Source organism: Chiloscyllium punctatum, chromosome 40 (genome assembly GCF_047496795.1).
Source record: "Chiloscyllium punctatum isolate Juve2018m chromosome 40, sChiPun1.3, whole genome shotgun sequence".
Taxonomy (NCBI): domain Eukaryota; kingdom Metazoa; phylum Chordata; class Chondrichthyes; order Orectolobiformes; family Hemiscylliidae; genus Chiloscyllium; species Chiloscyllium punctatum.
This window is the reverse complement of record NC_092778.1, coordinates 46062514-46085733: the sequence shown is the minus strand read 5'-3', so window position 1 is coordinate 46085733 and position 23220 is coordinate 46062514. Positions and strand designations below refer to the sequence as shown.

Here is a 23220-nt window from a genome sequence, read left to right as displayed (position 1 = left end):
CACATAGTTAAGTAGTATAGATAGTAAATAATAGGTAAACAGCGGCAAAAACAAAAACACAGGTACAGGCAAATGTTAAGAGTTTGAGTCCATTCAGTATTCTAACAACAGTAGGGTAGAGACATTTACAAAACTGGCTGGTGCATGTATTCAGGCTTCTGTACCTTCTCCCCGATGGTAGAGGTTGTAGAAAAACATTGCCAAGGTCGGATGGATCTTTGAGAATCCTGGCGACCTTTCCTTGACAGCGGGCCTGGTAGATGGATTCTATAGATGGGAGGTTGTCCTTTGTGGTTGTCCGGCTGAGTTCACTGCTCTCTGTAACTATATCCGATCTTGAATGGTACAGTTGCCATGCCAGGTAGTGATACATCCAAACAGAATGCTCTCGATGGCGCACCTATAAACGTTGGCAAGGGTATTCGCCGTCATGCCAAATTTCCTCAGTTGCCTGAGGAAGAGGAGACGTTGGGCCTTTGTAACCAGTGGTTCCACATGAAGAGTCCAAGAAAGCTTGTTGTGAATGACCACTCCCAAGACCTTGACACTCTTCACTCGTTCCACATCTGTGCTGTTGATGTGTATGGTGGCATGAGTAACATCCCGCCGACAGTCAATAATGAGTTCCTTAGTTTTGCTGGCATTGAGAGCTAGGTTGTTCTCAGTGCACCATTTTTCCAGGTCTTCCTCCTTCCGTATGTAGTCTGTTTCATCACCATCTGAGATTCGACCAACTATGGTGGTGTCATCAGCGAACCTGCAAATGGCATTAGTCAGGTATTTGGCGTTGCAGTCATGGGTATACAGTGAGTACAGTAAGGTCTGAGTACGCACCCCTGCGGGGGGGGGGGGGGGGTGGTCCAGTGTTGAGTGTTAGTGAGGATGACATATTGTTCCCAGTCTTCACTGATTGTGGTCTGTGAGTCAGGAAACTGAGGATCCAGTTAGAGAGAGTGAACCTTGGTCCGAGATCACTAAGTTTAATAATCAGTCTCAAGGGGATAATGGTGAACTGTAGTCAATGAGTAAGATTCTTACATAGCTGTTCTTGGTGTCAAGATGTTCTCAGGATGAGTGAAGGGCAAGTGATATAGCATCTGACATGGATCTGTTGGTCCAATAGGCAAATTGGAGTGGGTCAAGAGTAGTGGGCAGGTTGGAGTTGATTGATGCCATACCCACCAAAGCACTTCATGATTATTGAGTTTAGGGCCACTGGGTGGTAGTCATTGAGACATGATGCATGAGCTGCCTTAGGCACAGGGATGATGTCGGCCCTCTTGAAACAGGCAGGGATGTTGCCCTGCTGGAGGGAGAGGTTGAAGATGTCTGAGAAGACCTCTGCCAATTAATCTGCACATGCTCTGAGTGCACAGCCTGGTACTCCGTCTGGTCCCATCACTTTCATTGGATTCACACGAAGGAAAATTGATCTGACCTCTGATGCAGAGATTGTTGGGATAGGTTCGTCAGGTTTTGTCAGAATAGGTGTTACCTCTCTGCAGAAATTCTGCTCAAAGCAAGCACAGAAGGCGCTGAGACGATCTGGGAGGATATGTCCTCGTCTGCTATCTTGCACTGTCTCTTTTTAGAATCTGTGATGTGATTCAGTCCTTGCCATAGTCGCGGGGTGTCTGGGTCTGTAGTTTGGATTGGTATTGGTCCTTGGCTGTCCTAATGGCTCTGCGAAGGTCATACTTGGATTCCTTATATTTGAGTGGGTCTCCTGATCTGATCTGAAGGCCTCACATCTGGTTTTTAGCAGATTCTGTATGTCCTGATTCATTCAGAGCTTCCTGTTGGGGAACACCCGGATTGACTTGCTCGGTATGCAGTCCTCCACAGTGCACTTTTTGCTTGGGAATCCTGCAGCCTTCAGAGATCAATAATTTTTGGTCTTGAACAAAAACTGGTGTGGAGGTACCCCCACCACCCACACACACACCCCTCCCAAACATGGGCTGTTTTCAGCCCAGTCATCCCATTTTTACCAACGTATGGCTTTATGATCAGGTTTTCTTTCTATTTGGCTTGCTATTATCCATCCATTTGTCTGTCTAACTGGCTTTCTCTCCCTCTGGGCTGTATCCACCTATCAAATACTATTGTCTCCCGTTAAACCCCCCCACCCCCACCCCCAACAAAAGAAATCAGTTACACTCGGTTCTGAAGGAGGATCATTTGGACTCGAAACACTGACTCTGATTTCTCTCCACTGATGCTGCCAGACCTGAGTTTCTCCAACAATTTGTTTATTTCAGATTTCCAACATTCACAGTTCTTTGTTTTACTTTAGCAAAAGAAAGCCATGTTGCCTGTTGTGCTTTTGAAATGACCTATTGCCCTCAAAGGTTGCACTGCGAGAAATCTGCAGTACTTCCTCCACTGGCAGGAGCTTTAAATTACACTCTAATCCTATTTTGTTGATTACTACATTGGTGACATAGCAACAGAGCTTCACTTAAATATTTTTTTCTGTAGTTACCTTCTGTCACTCTATACACTGTTGCAAACTGGTGGCTGGTTCTAAGCCAGTGAACTGGTTTGGCTAATTTGTACTTCCCAGAAGATTAGAATATAAAGCTGTTTATTTAGCTTTTTTTCAAATGGAGAATTTATTAAAACTTAGCTGTTGCTGAGAGCTATGGTTGAAAGACACACTGAAATTTTGTGCTCCAATAACCTATTGAAAATATTTTACAATATTGTTGATAATCTTTATATCTTTTCATTTTTGCAATTGTATAAAATTAGGTATTCCAATGAAACTTTCAAAATTTAGAAAATAATTTGAAATGATACAGCAGTATTCAGTTTAGCATTGCTGGCATATTGACTGCACAGATTGAAGAATAGGCCACCTGCACACTAACCTTGTTCCCCTCCCAGTATGGTGTTCTCAGTTGAAAAGCTTACTGTTTTGCTTGTCTATGCTCCATCTACAAACACGAGGAGAATTCCAAGGGACTGCGCCATTTTAACCCACATTCTGTTTTTATATGGCATTACTTTTATTATGCAAGTTCTAACAGTGAGTTAATTAAACATTTGAAAGCTGACTACATGCTTTAATAACTGAAGTAAATTTTACTGTGATTTCTATTGCTAGTACACGAAAAGCACTATTCACATGGCTACAAAGAATTTGGTTCAGCGGACAATAGGAACAATCTGACTAGTGTTAGTTCCTTTCGGGAGACTACACGATGGAAGGTGAGCACATATTTATTTACTACTTTTTGTTTCCCACTGGATTTCTTGTGATGGTCTGAAATTGATTGTTTTTTTGAGTGTATTGTTCAGCTAAGCAACAAACAAAACTAAAATGTTGTAAATCCCTATCTGCTAAGTGGCAATTAGCGAGAACATTAAATATGTTACCTCCACGAATTGGGAACTGGAAGAGGTGATTCAATCCCTCTTAACTGTTCCACAATTCAACTGGATCATTAATAATCTATACCTTAACTCCACATAGAATTCCTACAGTGCAGAAACAGGCCATTCAGCCCAACAAGTCCACACCAATATATTTGCTATAGCTTTAAGAAAATTCATAGCAGGGAAATTTTCCCCAAAGAGCATAGCTTTATATGACAGCTCATTCTCAATTTTGCCACCAGAAGTAATTATTTGTCTCTATCTGCTCCACTGGATCTCTCAATCCTTCAATCTTCTGTGCTTAAGACTGAGAGATGTGGGAACAGATCCCCAATGGAATCATTGACAGCATAGGAAGAACACCAGGCAGTGCTGTTGATTTTTTTTTCTTAAATTGCTCTTAACTCACTATCCTGAAAATATTTTCTTTCACTTCTGAGATTGTGTTCGATGTGCTCAAAGGTGATGAGAAATACACGAGGTCCCCAGTTAACAAATGTCTGACTTTGAAAGGTTTATACTTATGAACATAATCCTATACAGGCGTGTAACTTTAAATATCTGACATATGAACATTTCCTGTACTTACAAACAGCTGCTTTTTGCTGTCCTGCATTGTGTTCCAACTTGCAAACGGACTCAGGAACAGAACACATTCACAACTTGGGGACTGCCTTTAGTGCAAATGTCCCAATTTCCAACTTTAACGCTTTTTTGTTTTTTTTTAAATTCCCTGAGAAGCAATCATTTGGTTAATGACCCTTCAGAATTAGTTTTTTTTAAAAAAGCTTACTTGTGTAACATTATAAGTTTCTCATGAATTGATGTACTTGCACACATTGCATTAATTCCGGGCCATGACTGGGAAAAACCATAAGCAAATTAAATGGGTCGTTACTTTTTTTAAACAGACTGGTGAAAAGAGATCTGAAGAGCAGAAAGCCCACTAAAACTGCATGTGAGAAATTTTAATTCAGGTTAGTGATTTTAAAAACTGTATATTCATTAATCTTTAATAGTTTATCTAATTGCATGAATTCTTGTACCAGAATACGTGAGATTATCTTGAGAGCTAGAAAACTTTGTACTGTAAAATTTGGATTTTGTAGTCAAAGCTGGAGCTAGAAAGTGAACTGGTAAAAGTATAGTTTTAAGTGTTTTGATAACTGGGGAAAATTAATCAGCAAACCAAACTTTAAAATAGAAGAGAAGTAAATCCGTGCTATTTAAGGCCATAAAATGGCCAGAATGGGGGGAACAAAGTTTCTTTAAAAGATTAAATAACAGCATGGTTTTGACTGTTGTTTAATAAGAGATTGGAACAAATTTTTAGAATTGTTTAAACAAATGCCAAGAAGAAAGACTTAGACAGACGGAATCTAAGAATTAACTGAAGAAAATTGGTTAGTAATAAAGGGCCTATGTGGCCTTAAGTTTATATTAATAGTAGATTGAAGATGAAAGAGAAGGTTTGTGTGAAATATAATACACGAAAGTCAGGATGATATAGCAAGTGGAATCTTTGTTCCTCCCAACAGAGGACAGATTGTAGACAGATTCCAGTAATTGCTCATGAGCCTAGGTGTTCAGAAACAGAAAAAGTATTCTACATAAAAGTGAACCATGGATGAAGACTGCTCAGTGTAATCCAAATATTCTGTAAAGTTGGAAGGTACAAATTTGACACTGCCTAATTATTCAAATATCCAAATGATTAAATTACTTGAGGCTGGTGCAGAAAATACTTTAGAATTTTGGATACAATATGTAAGGTATCATAGAAATAGCCAGGCAAGCTTTGTAAGTCTGAAGTGAAATTTTAACTTGTTAGTGTTTAGAAGAGTTAACTGAATCATAAGATGGGCTTAAGCTGAGGGATGTGTTTGATTGGGTTTTTGAGGTTGAATCTTCAAGTTTTTTTTCCTTGCTTCCATTGTGTCCCATTCCCTTGGCTTCTGAAATGCTATTGTAAATATTGATCCAATGGTAGGGAAAAAAACCCTAATAGCTTTACAAAAAATGATGTCCTAACAATGTTTTGTGTAAAACCTCCGCTCATCTCTCCTCTTGCCTCATGATGACCTTAAATCTATGCCATGTGGTTTCTGACTACCATTCAAAATGATTATAATGTCATCCAAAGAATTATAATTTTAAACAGCGCTTCACCATCTCTAGCCTCATGGAAAAGAACTTAAGCTTTTCTCTGCTCTCTTCATACATGATGCCACAGTCTGTTTGCTATGCGTCATCTTTACAGATACAAATCAAATACTTCAAAAACAAATTGACAAGCAGCAAAACAAAATTAACTGGTTAGTATTCCTGTTGGTGACTCTCTACTCATTAATTTTAAATAAGTTATTACACTGTTAAATGTTTGGTATGGAGTGCTGCTCTGAATTATTTTTCCCTGTAATTTGTTGCTCTTGTTACTTTAAGATCTGTTAAATTTTTAATCAATTTCTCTTGGATTTACTGTGTTAGACCAAGCCCATAGTCCCTAAATCTTCAACTGCGTTAGCTAATCCATGATCGTATTCTTTACACATCCCTGCCCCGGAACATTTTAACCTTCTCTCAATGATCTCAAGCACTAAATAATTCATTTGTATTTGTGTTCCCTGCAAACTTATTGTCACTTTTGTGACCATTTGTTGATTCAAGTGTTTCCCTTTTTTCTGGTTTTTAACCTCCATTTAGTAGACTTTCTGCACTTTGTTTCTATTTATTAATAAATTTGGTGAATGTCTTTAGTTCCTTGCAATTTAAAAAAATGTTTTAAATAAGTAATGGTGTTGTTTATTGCAGAGTTCCTAGTTAGTTGACACATCTGTACTTTGACAGGCACATTAGAAGCTCCCTCCCTAGTTTGCTGTTTTTGTTTTTGCACTATTGGCATGTTGCAGTCAGCAAGTCCTGTAATTGTATTGTGTCATTAGATCCAGATCTTGTTAGCTGAGTTTACATTGTTGGCTGAGTCAACAATCAATCATAACTCATGAACAGTATTCTGAAAATATTCATGTGCTATAACTGACCAGGAATTTCAGCAAGATTCTTCACTCTGCTCACAAAGAACCCTGGTGTGTGGATAGTAGGGAAACCTTAGTTTAATTTTAGTTGATGCCGCGTCTAATTATGTCAATTTCTGTTTTTCAGATATATGACTAGGTTAAACAATTTCTGCAAGAGATGAAATCTTCAAAGAACTTTCACTTCGCTATCCAGAACATGGTGCTTTATTCTTTAAAATACTGTACAGAATTTTACCAACCGGGTGGGAAAACTGTCGTTTTCTTCTTGGGGAATTTTTTTTTACACATTTAGTGAAAAATCCGAAATGGATTGTTAGTTTCTGTTCCTTGATGAACACTGTACAAATACTGTATAAATATCTGTAATTTATAAATGGTCACCCTGGAATTTTTTTTAAAAGACTCGAATGCTGCTCAGCCACAGACTCTCAGGTTTGATTACTACTCGTGTTGTGTGTCATTTTTAGTGGTTAAATATCGAGTGCAAACTGGTGCAAAAAAAAAAGGACCAGGAAATGGCTATTTGAAAACCAGAATAGTGCAACAGACTGTGAAATCATTGGTTTGTTTGAATAAACCAAGCACTAAATTTTGATGAATCCAAAGTTTTTCAAGAACAAAGCAGTCATAAGAGAACAGTTTATCGAAATCCTTAGTGACTTCTCTATACTGAGTTACTGTCTGAACTAGAAATTTTTTTATGACTTTCAAAAGTACATAACCTAGAGTATTGAACTCGGAGCATTTGATCCAGTTCTCAAGTTTTAATTTTAAAATGTGATTTAGTTGTACTTTCATATTTTAAGTTATAATTTATGCAATAATAGGGCTTTAGAATTTAAACTCTTGTAGTATTACACCTCTAAATTGGTGCACACTTCATATGACTGTATTTCTTTTAATGTTCCCTAGGGTAAAACTATTGATATGTACATATTGCTTCTTGAAAATATTGTTTAATCTTGACCTTTTAAAGAAATTAATCCACTGCCTGAAGGATTCCAAAGGACATTGGACTGCATTTATGCTGGGCTTTATTTCTAATGCAGCATTTGCCTTTTCTTGCACATTAAGTGCTTCCTACCCTTTTACTTACAGGTTAAAAAGTCACTTTAAGTATTTCTAGTTACAGACAAGAATGACCCTGTAAATTAATATTAAAACTGAGACACACTCAACTGTGATACCAGCTATTTCAACTTTGGTCCTGTATCAGGAAAACAAGTGAAAACAAAAATGTAATCCGTGTGATTCTTATAAAAGTGTGTGTGGTTCAGAGCTGTACTGAAATATGTTTAAGTTTAATTGGGTTGGTCAAGAGACTTTTTGGATGGACAATCCACCATCTGCCCATATTGTACTGTAGCATGTGAAATTTGTAGAATGTACAAATATGAAGTAAAGCTGAAAAGAAATGTGTATACAACACAACGTGTTGGTGCATTTGCTTTCAAATTGTGCATGAATCATGGATGATACAGATGCTTTCCAACATCTCAGGTCAATCCTCTAAAGACACTAGCTCATTCTGGGTTACATTTCCACAAATGCTGGCAGCCCTGTCTAAATTCCATTCTTTATCGAAACCTTAATCTCCTGGCCATGCTCTCTAATGACCTTACCTGGTCCAGATTCTAGGTGGGGACATGGACAGCTACCCTTTTTTATTTTACCAACTCCACACAAGTCAAAGATTATGCACAGACCTGCCTGACTCACCATACAGTAATGTGTGTAAGAAGCCTTGCCTGTCTTATTTAAGAGCACAAAAGATATTTGTTAAAATATGTTTTCTGAGTTTCCTAACAGTCTCTTCACTGATGTAACATTTTTTAATTGAAAAATTCTTTTCCAGAAATAATTTTATCTTTCCATGTTGGAGGAATGACCCCCAACCAGACTTGCCCCTTTAGATTGTTTCTGCTTTAATAACTATCAACAACCCATCAGATAAAACTTTATTTTTTTGTTGACATGAAGTACCAGACGCTAATATTTAACTGTGTGCAACACTAACAACTTTTGGAGTTCCTTCATGGTTAAAGCATTTCTTTGGTACAACTTGCAATTTTTTTGTTTTGGAAGAGTCTATCCAAAAGCCAGATTAGGGACTAAAACTCAGAAAAGCAGGCTTTGTTGTAATTGGCTGTCTTAAGGTGTGTGAGAGTTTGCTACTTTTCTTTGCTGTAATTTAATTCTTAGTGGTCCATGGATATAGGATATTCTTGGCAATGTAAATCCTGACTTCAGGTGCCAGTGTCATGAATACTCCCTTGCCACAAATACTCTTGTTGCATATTTGCACTCAGAACAGGCGTTGCAACTTTGATAGCTCAGCAAAAGAGCTTTACACAACTGCTTTTTCTGATGCCAAACTTTCATGGTAGGAATGTCCAACAGAAGGATTTCAACTGAGCAATCAGTCTCCATTCCACATCAGACTTGGAATTGCTTACAATTATTGTAAACTACCCTGCCAGTGAATGTTAAAGGTTCTGGACTAGTTCATCCATCTGATGGAGACATGATATTCAGAATTAACATTTAATCATTCACAAAACTTCTAAGTAGCTGTAAGCAATTGAAATCTTGAGTTGCTGTTGGTATCAAGTATAGAGCAATAAGGGGTTTTAAGTTGATATGTAATGCTGTTTCAAGTACTGCCTTGTATTTGAATTATTCTGAATTAGTTAAGGAGGCCACAGGCATAAACTTGTGTTGCCTTGTTCTTCCAAATTGGTGTACTTATGGTTTAACATTGTGTCAATTTGGTCTCAACCACTTCTACCTTCTAAAAGAACAGGAACATTGCCAGAACAGGGATGGAGAGAAGGAAAGTGTCACCAATAGATTTTAATCCTTTGCTGTTGCCCATGTCCAACTGTACTACATTTAGAAGCTACACTACATTCAAGAAAGAAAAGGACCACTCCCAAAGGTAGGGAATATAATACTGATCACCAAGGAACAGGACCAGCATGTAGAATTGCAAAAAAATTGAAGTGTACCATGTATGATAAAGGTCTAAAAATCAGCAGATTTAATAGTCCATAAGTTTTGATTTAAAAAATACTAAATTGAAATTTCTAGGCCTCTGATTGCACTAAATTTGTTCATGTCTTCCAAATGTTTTTCTGAAGCATATTTTGATTAGAAACCAGTGAATTAATGCATTTGAAAATTAAGTTACTGACTCCACTTTAAGAGCACTAAAGGCTGGTTTTGTACAGGACCATAAAATTTGTCTTTTACCAATTATGCTGCACCTTATTTGGGAAGGATGGGGTAAAAATTATTTTCCAATATATATTAAATTCTGAATGGCCAGAGTAACCTTTTACTTGGATTCATTTAAAACTGCATTTCAAGAGGTGAACAGAAATTTCTGTATTCCAATGGTAATTCATTGTGTGGAGTGCTTTGAAATGTTTTACAAGAAAATACGTATGTAGATCTACATGAAGTGCCATGATTTAAAAAGACAATTACAGCATTCTTGCATTACTCAATGCAGATTACAGTTGGTTGTTAATCAAGTGAATACAGAAGTAGCAAGAAAACAAAATCAGTGATCCTCCTGATTCTCCATTTTATAAATTTACCTATGATAATTGTTGAAAGTTTCCCATCTATCACTAGGTTAAAAATCCAAAAACTACTATGATTTTCAGATACAGTGTGGAAACAGGCCACTTGGCCCAACAAGTTCACACCAACTCTCTGAAGAGTAACCCAATCAAACCCATTCCCCTGCCCCATTACTCTGCATTTAACCCTGACTAATGCGCCTAAGCTACACGTCCCTGGACTGTGGGAGGAAACCCACACAGTCGCCAAAGCTGGAATCGAACCTGGGTCTCTGGCACTGAGACAGCAGTGCTAACCACGGTGCCGCCCCTGTGTTTCACGGGTATGTGACATCCTGATCAGATATCCTGTTAATTGCAAGAGACAGTCATGATATAATTAAAATACATGTATTTATAAATAGTGTCCTCTGTATATTGTGTGAATAAATCTGGTGGTTCTTCACTATATATTATGTACAAAGTGGGCAGAATCCAACATTAAATTGATTGTTTGTTTGTGCTGGGTCCAGATAGATTTGTCATGGTCCTTGTGGCTTCTTTAACTTGCTATTTCTTTACCACTTTCAAATCAGAACACTTTCTAGACAGACCCATTTTCCAATTATAATAGATTTTATTTCTGCAGGCCATTGATAATCTTAAGTATTGTAATATTTTAGTTATCAACAAAACATGAAATCTGTACAATATTTACACATAACTTAAAAGCATTAGTTTTTTTTAAACAATTACAATACAAACATTTTGCAATTAGACTAAGAAAATAAATATACAATTACCATGTTATACTGCAGATTATATATTAAATTATGATCATTCTTGATGAGAACAACACTAATTTGTGGCTGTTTGTAACAAGAATGATTAATGTTCTTCTATATAGTTTCACTCATTCTAGCAATATTTAAAGTATTTTACAGCTGTTTAATTTTCAAATTAATGATTACAGTTTTGGAATATAAATTGATAAAAATATGTTGATAAAAACAATTGTTTTCCTTGTGTAGATGCAGCTAACTTGTTTATGCAAAAAAAGTCATCCAACCACCTGCACTCTGGCCTCAGGCCAGCTGGGTCAGATGTGCTGCGTCATATTTACCCCTAGAAAGAAACTAATTTGTGCAAACATTTTTTTAAATTGTAGTAACAGAATTTCACACAGCTGCACATTACCTTGGTTGAAGGTCCTGTCTTAACACTTTTTTTAAAAAAGATCAAGGCAGAAGAATGCCCAATAAACCATCCTCCTTTTTGGAGTTTATGTAGCTTCCTTCATTTTGTTCTAAAAAGCTTCCAAAGACTGGTATGTGGTTCAGCACCATCAGGCACCTCAGGGCTCTTCGGTCTGTGTAGGGTTACTTTTTATTGGCAATTCTCCTTTTCCTAGTGGCCAGCATGTCATAGAAGGGGTCCTTGCTGATACTGGCTCTATATAAAAGAAAAAGCAATTATCTGTTCATCCATGTCAGATTTTGAGAAGTTAAGCATCAAGGTGCAGCTTTTCTGGCAACCCCTGCATGTTACCTTCAATGTCTTGAGGGGGAGAGGCCACTGTCCATTGCTTTTTGCAGTGTGCCTTCACAAAAACGTATAAAATAGAGTCACCTCATGCCTCCATCTCTGGCTTCTCAGCTTTCTTCATCCCACCCTCTCACTCCAGCACTGAAAGTAGTGGATTTGGATATGAGGTGACACATTAATTCTACTTGATGATACTGTATTTGGAATTTTTGCACTCCCAAATTAGCACCCATGCATAGCTGCCTGCAATTGCAGATGCCAGCAAACACGGATTTACAGTGGTGATACCAAATAAGAGTACTATTGCAAGATGGATAAAGTGGTCACAAAAACATAATTTGTCTCTGCAGAAAACTAGTTATTAAGGTATAGTGTCAAAATTTAGGGGCAGGAGTTTAACATTTGCAGCAAAATTGAAAGGGTTGATGAGCCTACAAATCTAAATTTCAGTGGCCTAAGAAACAATGAGACTGTTTATATCAAAGCAACAAAAGAACAGCCTCAAAGATCAAAATAGGGAGACCAGACTTTACTGGCTACTTGCTACAGAAATACAGAGGAACCTCAATTATTCGAAAGAGATCCCAATAGAAACATTACATCAAAGATGTGTTTCCAACAGTGATTAAACAGGCATAGTCTCCAAATGACAGACCTCCCACCCTCCCTACACTTTTCCGGGAGTTCTACAGAGGGGTGTACCCTAAACCTCCCCCCACCTTAATCTCTCCAACATTGTCCTGTACAGGACAGAGGTGGAACATGTTAATCTACACTATAATAAAGGCATTACCGGCCTAATTAACCTTGAATGACCTATTTTTAAGCTTGAGTTCAGATCTTGAAGGGCTGTTGTAGTGCAGTGGTAATTGTTGAGTCCATTCAACTCCCACCTGTTCCAGAGATGTGTAATAGCATCTTTGCACAGGCTACTAAAAAATGAAATCGCTTAGTGCTCATAACTGATATTCAGTCGAGTTTCTGTGGCCATTTCAGAACTGTTAATGGTAAAGGTAGCAGAGTATTGAACCAAATAAGATGGATGCTGTCCCAAGTAAATTAGTCACAGACTGCAGCCAAATCCTTATTTTTGTAATCTATCTACAATTATACACTTGAGTAACATTTAACCTTATAGAATGATCTAACAGTAATTTCCCTCCCTCTGTGGCTCTTCTAGTGATTTAAAAAAAATAATCTATTTGTTCCAGGCCCTTTAATGTGCTATACACAAGGCTAAAATAATATTCAGTTCCTTGTAAACAAAGGAATGCCAAACTTGGGAATGTGTAACACTTGGCAAAGAGAGTTAGACATGCTGAGGACAAAGAATATCCATCCAAACTTATACATACTTGATCGATTTTATCCACTCATCTTTTTCCTCTGGTGTTGGTGCAGATATTCTGTAAACCACATGGTTGCCTTCAACTACCCGACCATCAGCTTCAGTCTTGCAGGCTTTGATTACCTGACCTTTGTGACTGGGATTGAAAAGTTCAAAGCAGTTCTAAGGAAAAGAACAATCTAATGTTAAAATAGCAAGAAACTGACGATAGCAAACAGTCAATTCTAACTCAGCACTTGTTGAATCTGACGGTTGAGTATTCAAGTCCTTTTCAGGCTTTGAACACAAATCTAGGTTCAGCATGCCAACGCAGTACTGCAAGGTCCCCACCCTTTTTCATCTAGAGCTGGATTAGATGTTCATGTCAACAAATTCAATTTTGTCACTTTTCCTTCCCCTTCTCAAAGTTATTCATTTTTAGTTACAGTTCTGCAAGTATACTCTGTAATATTACAGAGGAACCTCAATTATCCAAAGGACACGAGTGGACAGTATTTCGTTCGGTTAATCGAATGCTGGATAATGGACTCTTATCCAGAAAAGAGAGATTCAATAGGGTTTAAAACTAAAGGGAAACAGACATGTTTAAAGCATTGGCAAAACTCTGTACTCAGTCTGGGTACAGCAATGGATTTCAGGTATGAATTAAATATTAACACTTGAATTATCAGGTGCCTGAGAGAGCAATTGAGATTAAAATTCATTCAAGTCTGGTAACTAAGTTAAGACTAATTGAAAATACATCCTCTAAACCAGCATTTTTAATTTTGTAGTTTCCAAATTCTTACATTGCACACAATGAGTTAGAGTAAATGAATCATGTATTCAGAAAGAAGCTTACTCACAGGTTTTCTTGGATCTTCAACTTCCCGAATGCTGAGATTCTCTAAAGGAATTATTCCTCTAGGTTCTTTGTCCTGTAATGAAAAATTATTTTAAGGATTTCAAAATGCAGAACCAGTGCTTTGGATTCTACTACACTTACTCAGTTCAGTGGGTCACACTGCACACCATGCAACATTGGTATAACCACCTCCCTTTTGTAATAGCTTCACTTCTGTACGCAGAGATAATTGTTATACCATCACTGACAGGAGCATTATTTACACATATTTGCACATTTATATTTAGGATGGAAATTAGCTCTGGAAAATAAAACTTAGAACTCATTGTCAATTTTAGTCCTACTATCAATGTCCTACTACACCTATCGCAAGCCCACAAGAATTCATTGTATGGGGTTAAAAGTAACATATCATGCCTGCTTTTGGAGAGGAGTAAGTGCTGGATGAAGCAAGTGCGCACAGGTAATGCATAAAAATCTAAATAATGAATAAGGAAAACTAAGTGAAAAATGAAGATGGCAATGTATTCTCCTCAAACCTTTCCAGCAATGTCATGGAGTTTTAGATTGGAAAATGGCAAATGCAACACCAGTATTCAAGAAGCAGGAGGAAGAAGTCCAGAAACTGTAGTCCAGAACCTAACATCAGTCATAGAGAAAAAGTGTGAGAATCCATCAGAGGTTATAGAAGGATATGTAGAGAGCACAGACAGAAGTTGTCAAGAGGAGGCAGAGGATATGCAAAGGAATATTGACAAGTTAATTCAGTGTGCAAAAAAAATGCCAGAAGTAGAAGGAGGGGATATGTGAACTTGTTTATTTTAGCAAAAAAGATCAGAAAAGTAGTACACTATTTCAAGTGAGTGTGCAGATACAAGAAAAAGAAATGAGGCTCATTATAGAATTCTCTTCTGCAGAAGATAGCAAAGGCACAGTCTTTAAACTTATATGGTACAAACAGGCAAGCAGATCCCATGATCTTACTGCTCCCAAGTCTTTTTTGCACCTAAATATTTCATCAGTCTTGACACAATTACTGCAACTGGTTAACTTTAAATATCTATTAGTATAAATAATGTATTAGTCCACAAACTCAGACAACTTACTGTTGTGTATTCAAAGTAATAGAGGCAATTGTCTGTGAGAATGAACCATCGACGTTTCCAAGTTTTTACTCTTCCTCCTGATGTAAATTAAGTTTTAGAAGCATTATTAAACCAATTTAAAACACTTTTTTAAAATTCAGATGACTAATGCAATACATCCATACTTTCTTTTCCTACCACAAAACAACAGTTATTAAGCCAGTTCAAATATTCTTGTTATAAATCCCATCTGTTTAAGTCCACAAGTGATCCTCTGTGGCATTATACATACTTTCCTATTCACATTCAAGAAACACATAAATGTTATTTTTGAAAAACATGGTGAACTTGCAGAGGGGCCATATTTCCCCAGAAGAAAACCTGATTTTTTTTTAATTCATGCGCTGCACATTCAGTAAAGAACATTTATACCAGCTGAACCTAATTCAAATCTCCAGGATGTTTTGGCATATCTAATTACTAATAGATCTTCACTAAATCCTTGTAAAAATCTTTTTCTGAGCTAGAGGGGAGAAAACAATCTTTCCTTTACTAACATCTGTAGCCATTTTACAACAAGACAAGTAAATAGTGGTTCTGATCAGAATCTGGGTGTTACAAAGAAACAAAAACAAACTTGGTGAACAAAGAGCTGCAGCACTAAACAAAAAACTTACCACATTAACTCAACACATGTAGAGTTAGTAGATAGCAACCTAGAATCTTAACTCTACCTTATATTTCAACCAGTGTTCTTTTCTTGGGGACAGAAGGTATTTATGACTGGATTGCAACTCAATTAGTAGGAATTGAGGGTTACTCAGCCATGGGCAGGCTACCTCAAACCACAGCAGTGTACAAATTTGACTTCAGAATTTGAACCACAAAATGAAGCTACTCAACCTATCACAGCTCTGAAGTAGGACTAACTGGATAGTTTGAAAGCTGGCAACAACCTTTCTCTGAAGTCCAATAAAATGTTTGTTTCTTTACCCAAATTCCCTTTTTATTGAATCTGCTTCCAAAACCCTTTTAGACAGTACATTCCAGATAATATACAGCATTAAAAAAATTGTTCTGCTCCCATTTTTTTTGCTAATATACATGTGCCAATTCTGACCCTACTTCTAGTTGAAAGAATTTCTCCTTGTTCACTAGCAAAGCCATCCATAACTTTGAACACCTCTGTTAAAACCTCAATGTCCTTCAATAAGAGAAACAAATCTGGACAAAATACTTTCAAGCAGAGATCTAAAGATTTAGTCTTGTTCTCTAAAGTATAAGGATAACATATGCTTTTAGAACAAGGAGATTCTTAGCCCTCATTATTCAGAGCATATTCTGAGTTGTTAGCTACATTCCAGTGTGCAATGAAATGCAGTAATTGGCACTGAAATTTCAGAAAGCTATTTACACTTTGTGCATAACAAAACCATAAACTGTTTACAGATCTGCAAACTTACAGTTAACCATGAAGAACCCAGTATCAACGTGTAATATTCTATCCTTCCCAGTTTCTGAGCAGGCAGCAGATTTGGTATTTTAAAAATTATCTTCAAACATCTTACTTGAAGGGTATGACAGGCCAGAATATTTATCATTGCAATCAAGATCTATGAAGGAGCATCCTTCAAGACAAGTTAACAGGGCTCCAGTCAAATAGAAAACAGCCAGTGAAAATGCTAACGTTTAGTTTAGAACATGATAAGGTAACATTGCCTGTCAACAGCATAAAATTTGCAAACACTGCCCAAAAGTATAAATATGAAGTGCCTGTTGCGAGGTAACAACAGCCTCTTGTATAGAGGAAAAGGAAATGCTCATCTTCTCAGTACAACATTCTGTACCTCTGATTATGGGACCAGAGAGAAATCAGATATGGATTAGTTTGAATTATGAAACATCCACGTCATCTCATATTTCAGTACTGGCGCAGGCAAGATAGTTGAGAAGGAAACAGTTTCATCAATGAATATGCTAACAATCCTTGAGCAATATTGTAGGTGTACAGCAGAAAGCGAATCAGATCTCGGTGAAATTGCAACTACACAGTGAAGTGTTATCGCAGGAGGCACTTCACAACAATAACAACAACTTCTTAAAGAAAAGGAAAATACAAAAAGGAAGGAAAAACTGAAGTTAAGTAATGCAAACGAGTCAAGAGGATCTGGAAGCTCCTCTGGTACGTACCTCCTAATGCAGAATAAGCAGAGACAGCCAGTCATAGAACAGAAAGGTGACAGGTCATAGGCCATAAGGAAAACAAGAAGGCACATTTAAGCCAATTTTATAAAAAAAACTAGAGCAAACAAACACACAAATCAATAGAAAAATCACAAATAATGCAAGAAAAAGAGACATGTACAAATCATAACTCTGAAAGTGCCACTTGCTTTGTATGTGAAAAGTTGAAGCAGTCAACAAATGTAACAACCATGCAACTCACTTCAGTATCGTGAAAAAAAATAAAAGCACCAAGTCAAATGGTTTATGTTTATAAATAATGTTTCTAACACCACTATCCAATATATTTGTTGAATAATGGAACTGTAAATCAGTGTCATTGTACATTGAAAGGATGTTAAAATACAACATACAAGAATCTTCTTGTATAAACAGAAAAACAACCACAGTGGATTTCCAGACAAAAATCAAGGTTATAGCAGTTATTTCTCATGCATTATTTATCTTGAATAATCTGCTGGGATTAAGCCAGTCTTCTGAGGTATGTGACAGTTAATGCCCCAAGTGTTTTTCTTTAGGACACTGGGTGCGGTCAACATATGCACCAGCAATCAGATAGACGCTCCAAACATCATTTTTTAAAAACAAAGTCAGAGTATGGTGTAACAGAAGACATATATCAGGGATGAAATAAACAATGCTGGTATGAGTCAGTGCTAAACATGGTAAGGCAATTTAATAGCATCCCCTGAGCCTTTGGCATTACCATTTAGGAAAGCAGCAGATACATAGGAAATGAAACTTGAAAGAATTCCAAAACCCAATATCATCCTGATTAAAATGAAAAAGGTAGATGGAAATTAGGCAACTCACTGCTACCTTTTTTGTGCAACTGATAATTTCACCAATTCATTCCCATTTGGATATGATGACTATTGCTATGATATGACCCCCACCACAGTACTATTAGATAGGGACTTAGAGGATTTTGACCCAGATAAGAAGCCACAGTGGTAGATTTCCAGTCAAATGAAAGCAGCAAAAACAAGACAATGTAACCATTTAAAATGTTCTCTCAGCATTTCTCATGAAAGGTTGACCTGACCCAGTATAATACCAATACTACTGCAGAGGTCCACAGATTACATTGAGTTTAACCCCTCTTCATTCCACACAGTAGTACAGAGACTTCTAGAGTGCCTTATCCCAGTAGCACAGCTAAGGCCCCGAGATGTAACAAGTGGGAACTCTGATTATGAACATCATGGCTGAAGGATTTCCACTTGGCTGTGCAGAAGCTCCTGACAGTCCTTCCATGGAAGTCAACAGGTGGAAAACTACAAGCTTAGCACACAATTGGAGAACCCCACCCCACTGGTGAAACACACTTTATTACATCCCATCTGAACAGTGTTTTTCAGAACCCCAAGATTTCCAAAGAGCTTCACTGTCACAAGGTAAGAAACACTGCACACTCTCTGTGGAGAAGCTCCAACAAACAGTAGGTGTGACCAGGATTGCTGTTTGACGATTGAATTTTGGTCCATGATATTAGAAAGAAACTTCCTCATCCCTCACGCAGCACTTTTTGAAACTTTATCCAAAGGATCAGATAGGGTCTTGTTTTACTTTCGTATCCAGTGTAGCACCTCCTGAGTACTACACTGGACTGTGTTTAGATTGTGGACTTTGGCACAAGTCCAACCAAGCTGAAATAAGGCTTAGGTAACAAACCTCAAATGTTCTGTAATATTGTATAGAATACAATTAGCCAAACTAACCTAATTTTAATAGCCAGCCTTCTCGATCAGGGTTAAAAAACGTGTGGGTCAAATCATTCCCATCATCTTCTGGGATTTTGAAAGGTTCATTCTTAATACTATCATACAAGTTCTGCAGAAGGATGGGAAAAAGAAACATTAACATGAATCTAATGCACATGCTTCAATTACAAAGAATTACAAAAACATTTACAACATAGAAATAGGCCATTTGCTTCAACTGGTTCATACCAATGTTCCATTCACCCTCTTCCAACCCTCCCATATCATCCCATCAGCACAACTTCCTATACCCTTCTCCTTTCTGCATTTATCCAACTTTCCCTTAAATCCAACCATGCTATTCACATCAAATATTCCTTGTTTTAGAAAGTTCCACATTCTAACCAATCTCACGATAACGAAGTTTCTCCTGAATTTCTTATCGGATTTATTACTGGCCCCTAGAATTCAATTTCCTCTTGAGTGGAAGCATCTGTACACTACTCTGTCAAACTCCTTCATAATTTTAAAGACCTTTGCAGGTTACTCCCTGGTATTCTGTTTTCCAGAAAAAAGCCCTAGTATAAATTCTCAGTTCTAGAATGCTCGCTTCATTTACCGGTAAAATACTTAAATCATTCCAACCTGAGCTCACTTTTTCACAACACATTATTTTCCTCTTCAAAAGTAAAGTTGCAAGAGCTAAAATGATGAGTTATTTGTTGCCCTGCTTTTCTTCAGAGTGGCACAACTGGATCTTCTTACCTTGAAGGCACGCATGGCCATTTACACATCAAAAATGGCACCTCTGACAGCAGTATATTGTTGGATGATCAGCCTACATCAAGTGCTGAAGTCCGGCAGTCGGTCTTTAACCCACCTCTTTCTGACTCATCAGGTTGAATTGCTAACCTCTCATTATTGGTGGAGATGGTGCAGGCATGAAAGAGTTTTGTCTAAACACTCACCCTGAGCAACTCCTCTGGGAGGTCTCCTCCTTCATTAATGCCCCGATTCATGGATATAAATCTTTCCACTGCAGGTTTGTCCCTCACATTAGGGTTGTGCAGACTTGTATTTAGCATAATTATGGCAAATGAAAGCACATAGCAAGTGTCTGTGGGGAGAAAGAAAAGTGAAGTCAGCACATGCTCCATGATTTCCTTCACCCTTGCACCTTCAGCTTCCACTATTTTAACTTAAAGGTTACACTTCAACACTCTCCCCTAAAATAAATCATACTCATGGCTTTCCGTAGCTCTCAGGACAAAAGTAAAACAAAGGCAAGACCCAGAAGGGTGTTAAAGAAAAAACATAAGCAAGAAATTACTGCAGCCCTGCCCCCACACGCTACTTATAGATTTAATACAACTAACCTGTTGACTGGAACACCCCAGGATTGCATTGACAATATCGAGATGCAAATGCTTCCATCATTCGATCTATTTTCTGTGCCTCACCTGGCAACCTGAAGCTCCATAGAAACTGCCTATCGGATAAGAACAAGATGGACAGCTGTAAGTGCCTGGATCCATAAGCTTTTAAGCTCTGACTGAAGAGGTGCCAAGTGCTTATTGATTTCAACAAGCACTACAAATTGTTCCATTGCTTGCTACTTGAACAGCTTGAAGCAATCACTGACAAGAATATTACTGTACATCCTATCAAGTGTTCATTGTTTAAAAACTCAACATATTGGCATAAAGCATACAAATCTATCCTCCTACTCACACTACAAACTCAATGTTCTGTGGAATACAATTTGTGTAGTTATTGGTGCCTCAGGACAGAATTATGAAATACATCAGCAAAATGTTGGGAATTTGGATAAAGTGTTATAAAAATGTTATGAAATACATCCTGTTTAATTCATTAAGAAAAAGCAACATAAAGATAATCTCAAACAATCACACAAGCAGTACCCTAATCAGAGTGGTCTTGATCACCTCAGGATACCCTAAAACACTACAAGCCAATGAAGTACTTTTTGAAGTGCATTCATTGGTGTTTTTTTTAGGAAATACACTTGCCAATTATACACAGCAAGCTCCCTCAAAATGACCAACACAACTAAAAACATCTAGCTGAGTTAAATGTCAGCAAAATACTAAGAGGTGCTGTCCAGCTCATTTTGAGCACTGTCCTGGATCTGTATGTCCACCTTGAAAGGGGCAGGTGGAGCCTTGGTTATCGTCTGATCCAATACTGCACCAGAACAGTTGGTCTGGATCATGTGTTCAGGTCTTGCACACAACCTTTCAATTCAAGGGACTGGAACACTATTCGCTAAACCAAGTTCGTACCTCATGCCCATTCTGTTCCCATTCTTCCTCACTATCTCGAGTATTTAAGAGAGAAGAATGTACACAGGAAACTATAAAATAAAATGGCATGGCCCTGTATTTGAGAATATGTAAGCTCAATGTGGATACCTTTGCATTGGATTTTAATTAGTGCTAAATTTGTAGATCACTACTTTTGGAAAAGGAGACACAAACCTCAAAGCTTGTACTAAATGAAGGTCAGCAAACTCATGAAGTTCAACAAATGCTTGAAGAACCTTGAGGTTAAATTCATCTCTGCAATGAGGAAAGAAAATACACAATGAATTAAATATCTTTGCAATAAATCCTAACAAATTTGACCAAACGTGCTGGCTTTGAATTTTCCCGTTCATAGTCACAGTTCATTTAGCTCTTTCCCCACAGATATGAAAATTCTTAGCGAGTTTGAGAAGATTTGTAACTCAAATTGGAGGTTCTGGATGTAGGTTTGCTCACTGAGCTGGAAGGTTCATTTCCAGATATTTTGTCACCCTGTTAAGTAACATCTTCAGTGGGCCTCCGGGCAACACCACAGAAAATGACATCACCAACCCAAACACAAATAGAAAGCAGGAATCCTGAACAGTGCTTCACCCGGAAGCCCACTGAAGATGTTACCTAGCAGGGTGACGAAACATCTGGAAATGAACCTTCCAGTTCAGAGAGCAAACCTACATTCATGTGAAAATTCTCTTTTCAAATGTTTATCTTTTCCTTGAGAAAGTTGAGACTAAACCTGCCTCCAAGACATTCTAGATCACAACTGGGTGTGTAAATAAAAATACCTCTTCCCCAGATTAGTTCTTAGCCAATTTCCTTAAACTGGGGTGTTCTGGATACCAACCAGTCCTACCAATGGAAAATCCTTTCCCATTTATCTTATCAAAGCCACTCATTTTTAAATACCTCTAAAATTCCCTTTGAAAAGGATGGAAACTAAAATCTTTGTCATCTGTGGGGGATAAGGGTTCAGATCTCTCACAAATAACACAAAAAGCCATATAGTGCAATCATCAATATCCCAAATCCAGGGCAAAGAATAGCAAAAATCATCAGGACCTGTCAGTTGTCAGGGGAAATCAGGTTTGGGGCCAACCTTGCGAGTATCCTGATCATGGATAGTGAATGTGTGTAATAACAAGGTGAGAGCGTAATGGAGCTTCTATATTAAATGTTCCTTCCTAATCACTATTAACACAAGCATCTGCACACCCTTTGAGAACATTTATAAACAATTTAAAAAACAAGAAATGTATTGAGAGGTTTGCTTGGGTCTGAACAAAAAATGCAACATTCTCTCCATTGATTTTGGACACTTGGTAGTACAGTACTTGAGAATTTTGCTGAAAAAAGCATGTTGTCGAAGCTTTTCTTCATCTTACACTCATTGGAACAGACTTGCAAGAACACAATCTCAAAGGGATCGACAATCTATGTTATATGATATGAAAATGCTGATTGCATGTCCAATTGCTAACTGGATTTGGTATTCTTGCAATTCTGTTTTGAGGAGTGCAGGAGAAAATGCTTCCAAAGCATGTTGCTTTTTCCATACACCTCAAGATTTAACAAGTTTTATTAATAGATTGTTGTAATATGTAATGGAGGAGAATAGAGCAAGGCCGCTTCACAGGAACTGGGCAGCACGGTGGCTCAGTGGTCAGCCATGCTGCCTCTCAGCGCCAAGGACCATGGTTTGATTCTACCCTTAAGCAACTGTCTGTGTGGAGTTTCTACCTGCGTCTGCGTTTCCTCTGGGTGCTCCAGTTTCTAAAGATGTGCTGGCTAGGTGGATTAGGCATGGGAGCTGCAGGGCTACAGAGATAGAGTAAGAGGGTGGGTCTGGGTGGGATGCTTTTTAACGGTTCGATGTGGACTCAATAGTCTGAATGGCCTGCTTCGCACTGTAGGGAATCTGTGATTTTAAGTTATGGAAGCAATTGTGGATTGTCTTAAATACTCAGTCTGCTGCCTCAGCACAGACTGATTTCATAGAATCATACAATGATTGCATTACCAGTTCTAACTATGCTCACTTACAGAAAGAGCAACTCATCTAATCTCCTCCCTGTAACCTGAGAAAAACCTCTTCAGGTGAATCTGCCTCTAGCGTGCTCTCTGGCAATGTATTCCAGGTCTTAA

General features: G+C 37.8%; 2 protein-coding genes across 11 annotated transcripts in view; one reads left to right on the top strand and one right to left on the bottom strand.

Moving 5' to 3' along the window:
* The window catches only part of usp42 (ubiquitin specific peptidase 42), a 105218-nt gene extending 94730 nt beyond the window's left edge, over window positions 1–10488 (top strand). For 5 of the 6 annotated variants that reach the window (XM_072559800.1, XM_072559796.1, XM_072559798.1 and 2 more), the window contains 3 exons: window positions 3110–3213; window positions 4293–4358; window positions 6544–10488. In XM_072559800.1, coding sequence (XP_072415901.1) covers window positions 3110–3213; window positions 4293–4331 — 143 coding nt within the window. In that variant the 3' untranslated portion in view covers window positions 4332–4358; window positions 6544–10488. Of the gene's footprint in view, window positions 1–3109; window positions 3214–4292; window positions 4359–5641; window positions 5697–6543 lie in introns of all 6 variants that reach the window. The other variant, XR_011954941.1, reaches the window with a different exon arrangement.
* Window positions 10489–10602: 114 nt separating this feature from the next.
* Window positions 10603–23220, bottom strand: part of LOC140464566 (cytohesin-3) — an 88831-nt gene continuing 76213 nt past the window's right edge. For 4 of the 5 annotated variants that reach the window (XM_072559804.1, XM_072559808.1, XM_072559805.1 and 1 more), the window contains exons 6-13: window positions 21253–21333; window positions 20131–20243; window positions 19723–19871; window positions 18772–18884; window positions 14829–14907; window positions 13724–13795; window positions 12886–13040; window positions 10603–11437 (exon numbers count right to left, since the gene is read on the bottom strand). In XM_072559804.1, coding sequence (XP_072415905.1) covers window positions 11365–11437; window positions 12886–13040; window positions 13724–13795; window positions 14829–14907; window positions 18772–18884; window positions 19723–19871; window positions 20131–20243; window positions 21253–21333 — 835 coding nt within the window. In that variant the 3' untranslated portion in view covers window positions 10603–11364. The remainder of the gene's footprint in view (window positions 11438–12885; window positions 13041–13723; window positions 13796–14828; window positions 14908–18771; window positions 18885–19722; window positions 19872–20130; window positions 20244–21252; window positions 21334–23220) is intronic. The other variant, XM_072559803.1, reaches the window with a different exon arrangement.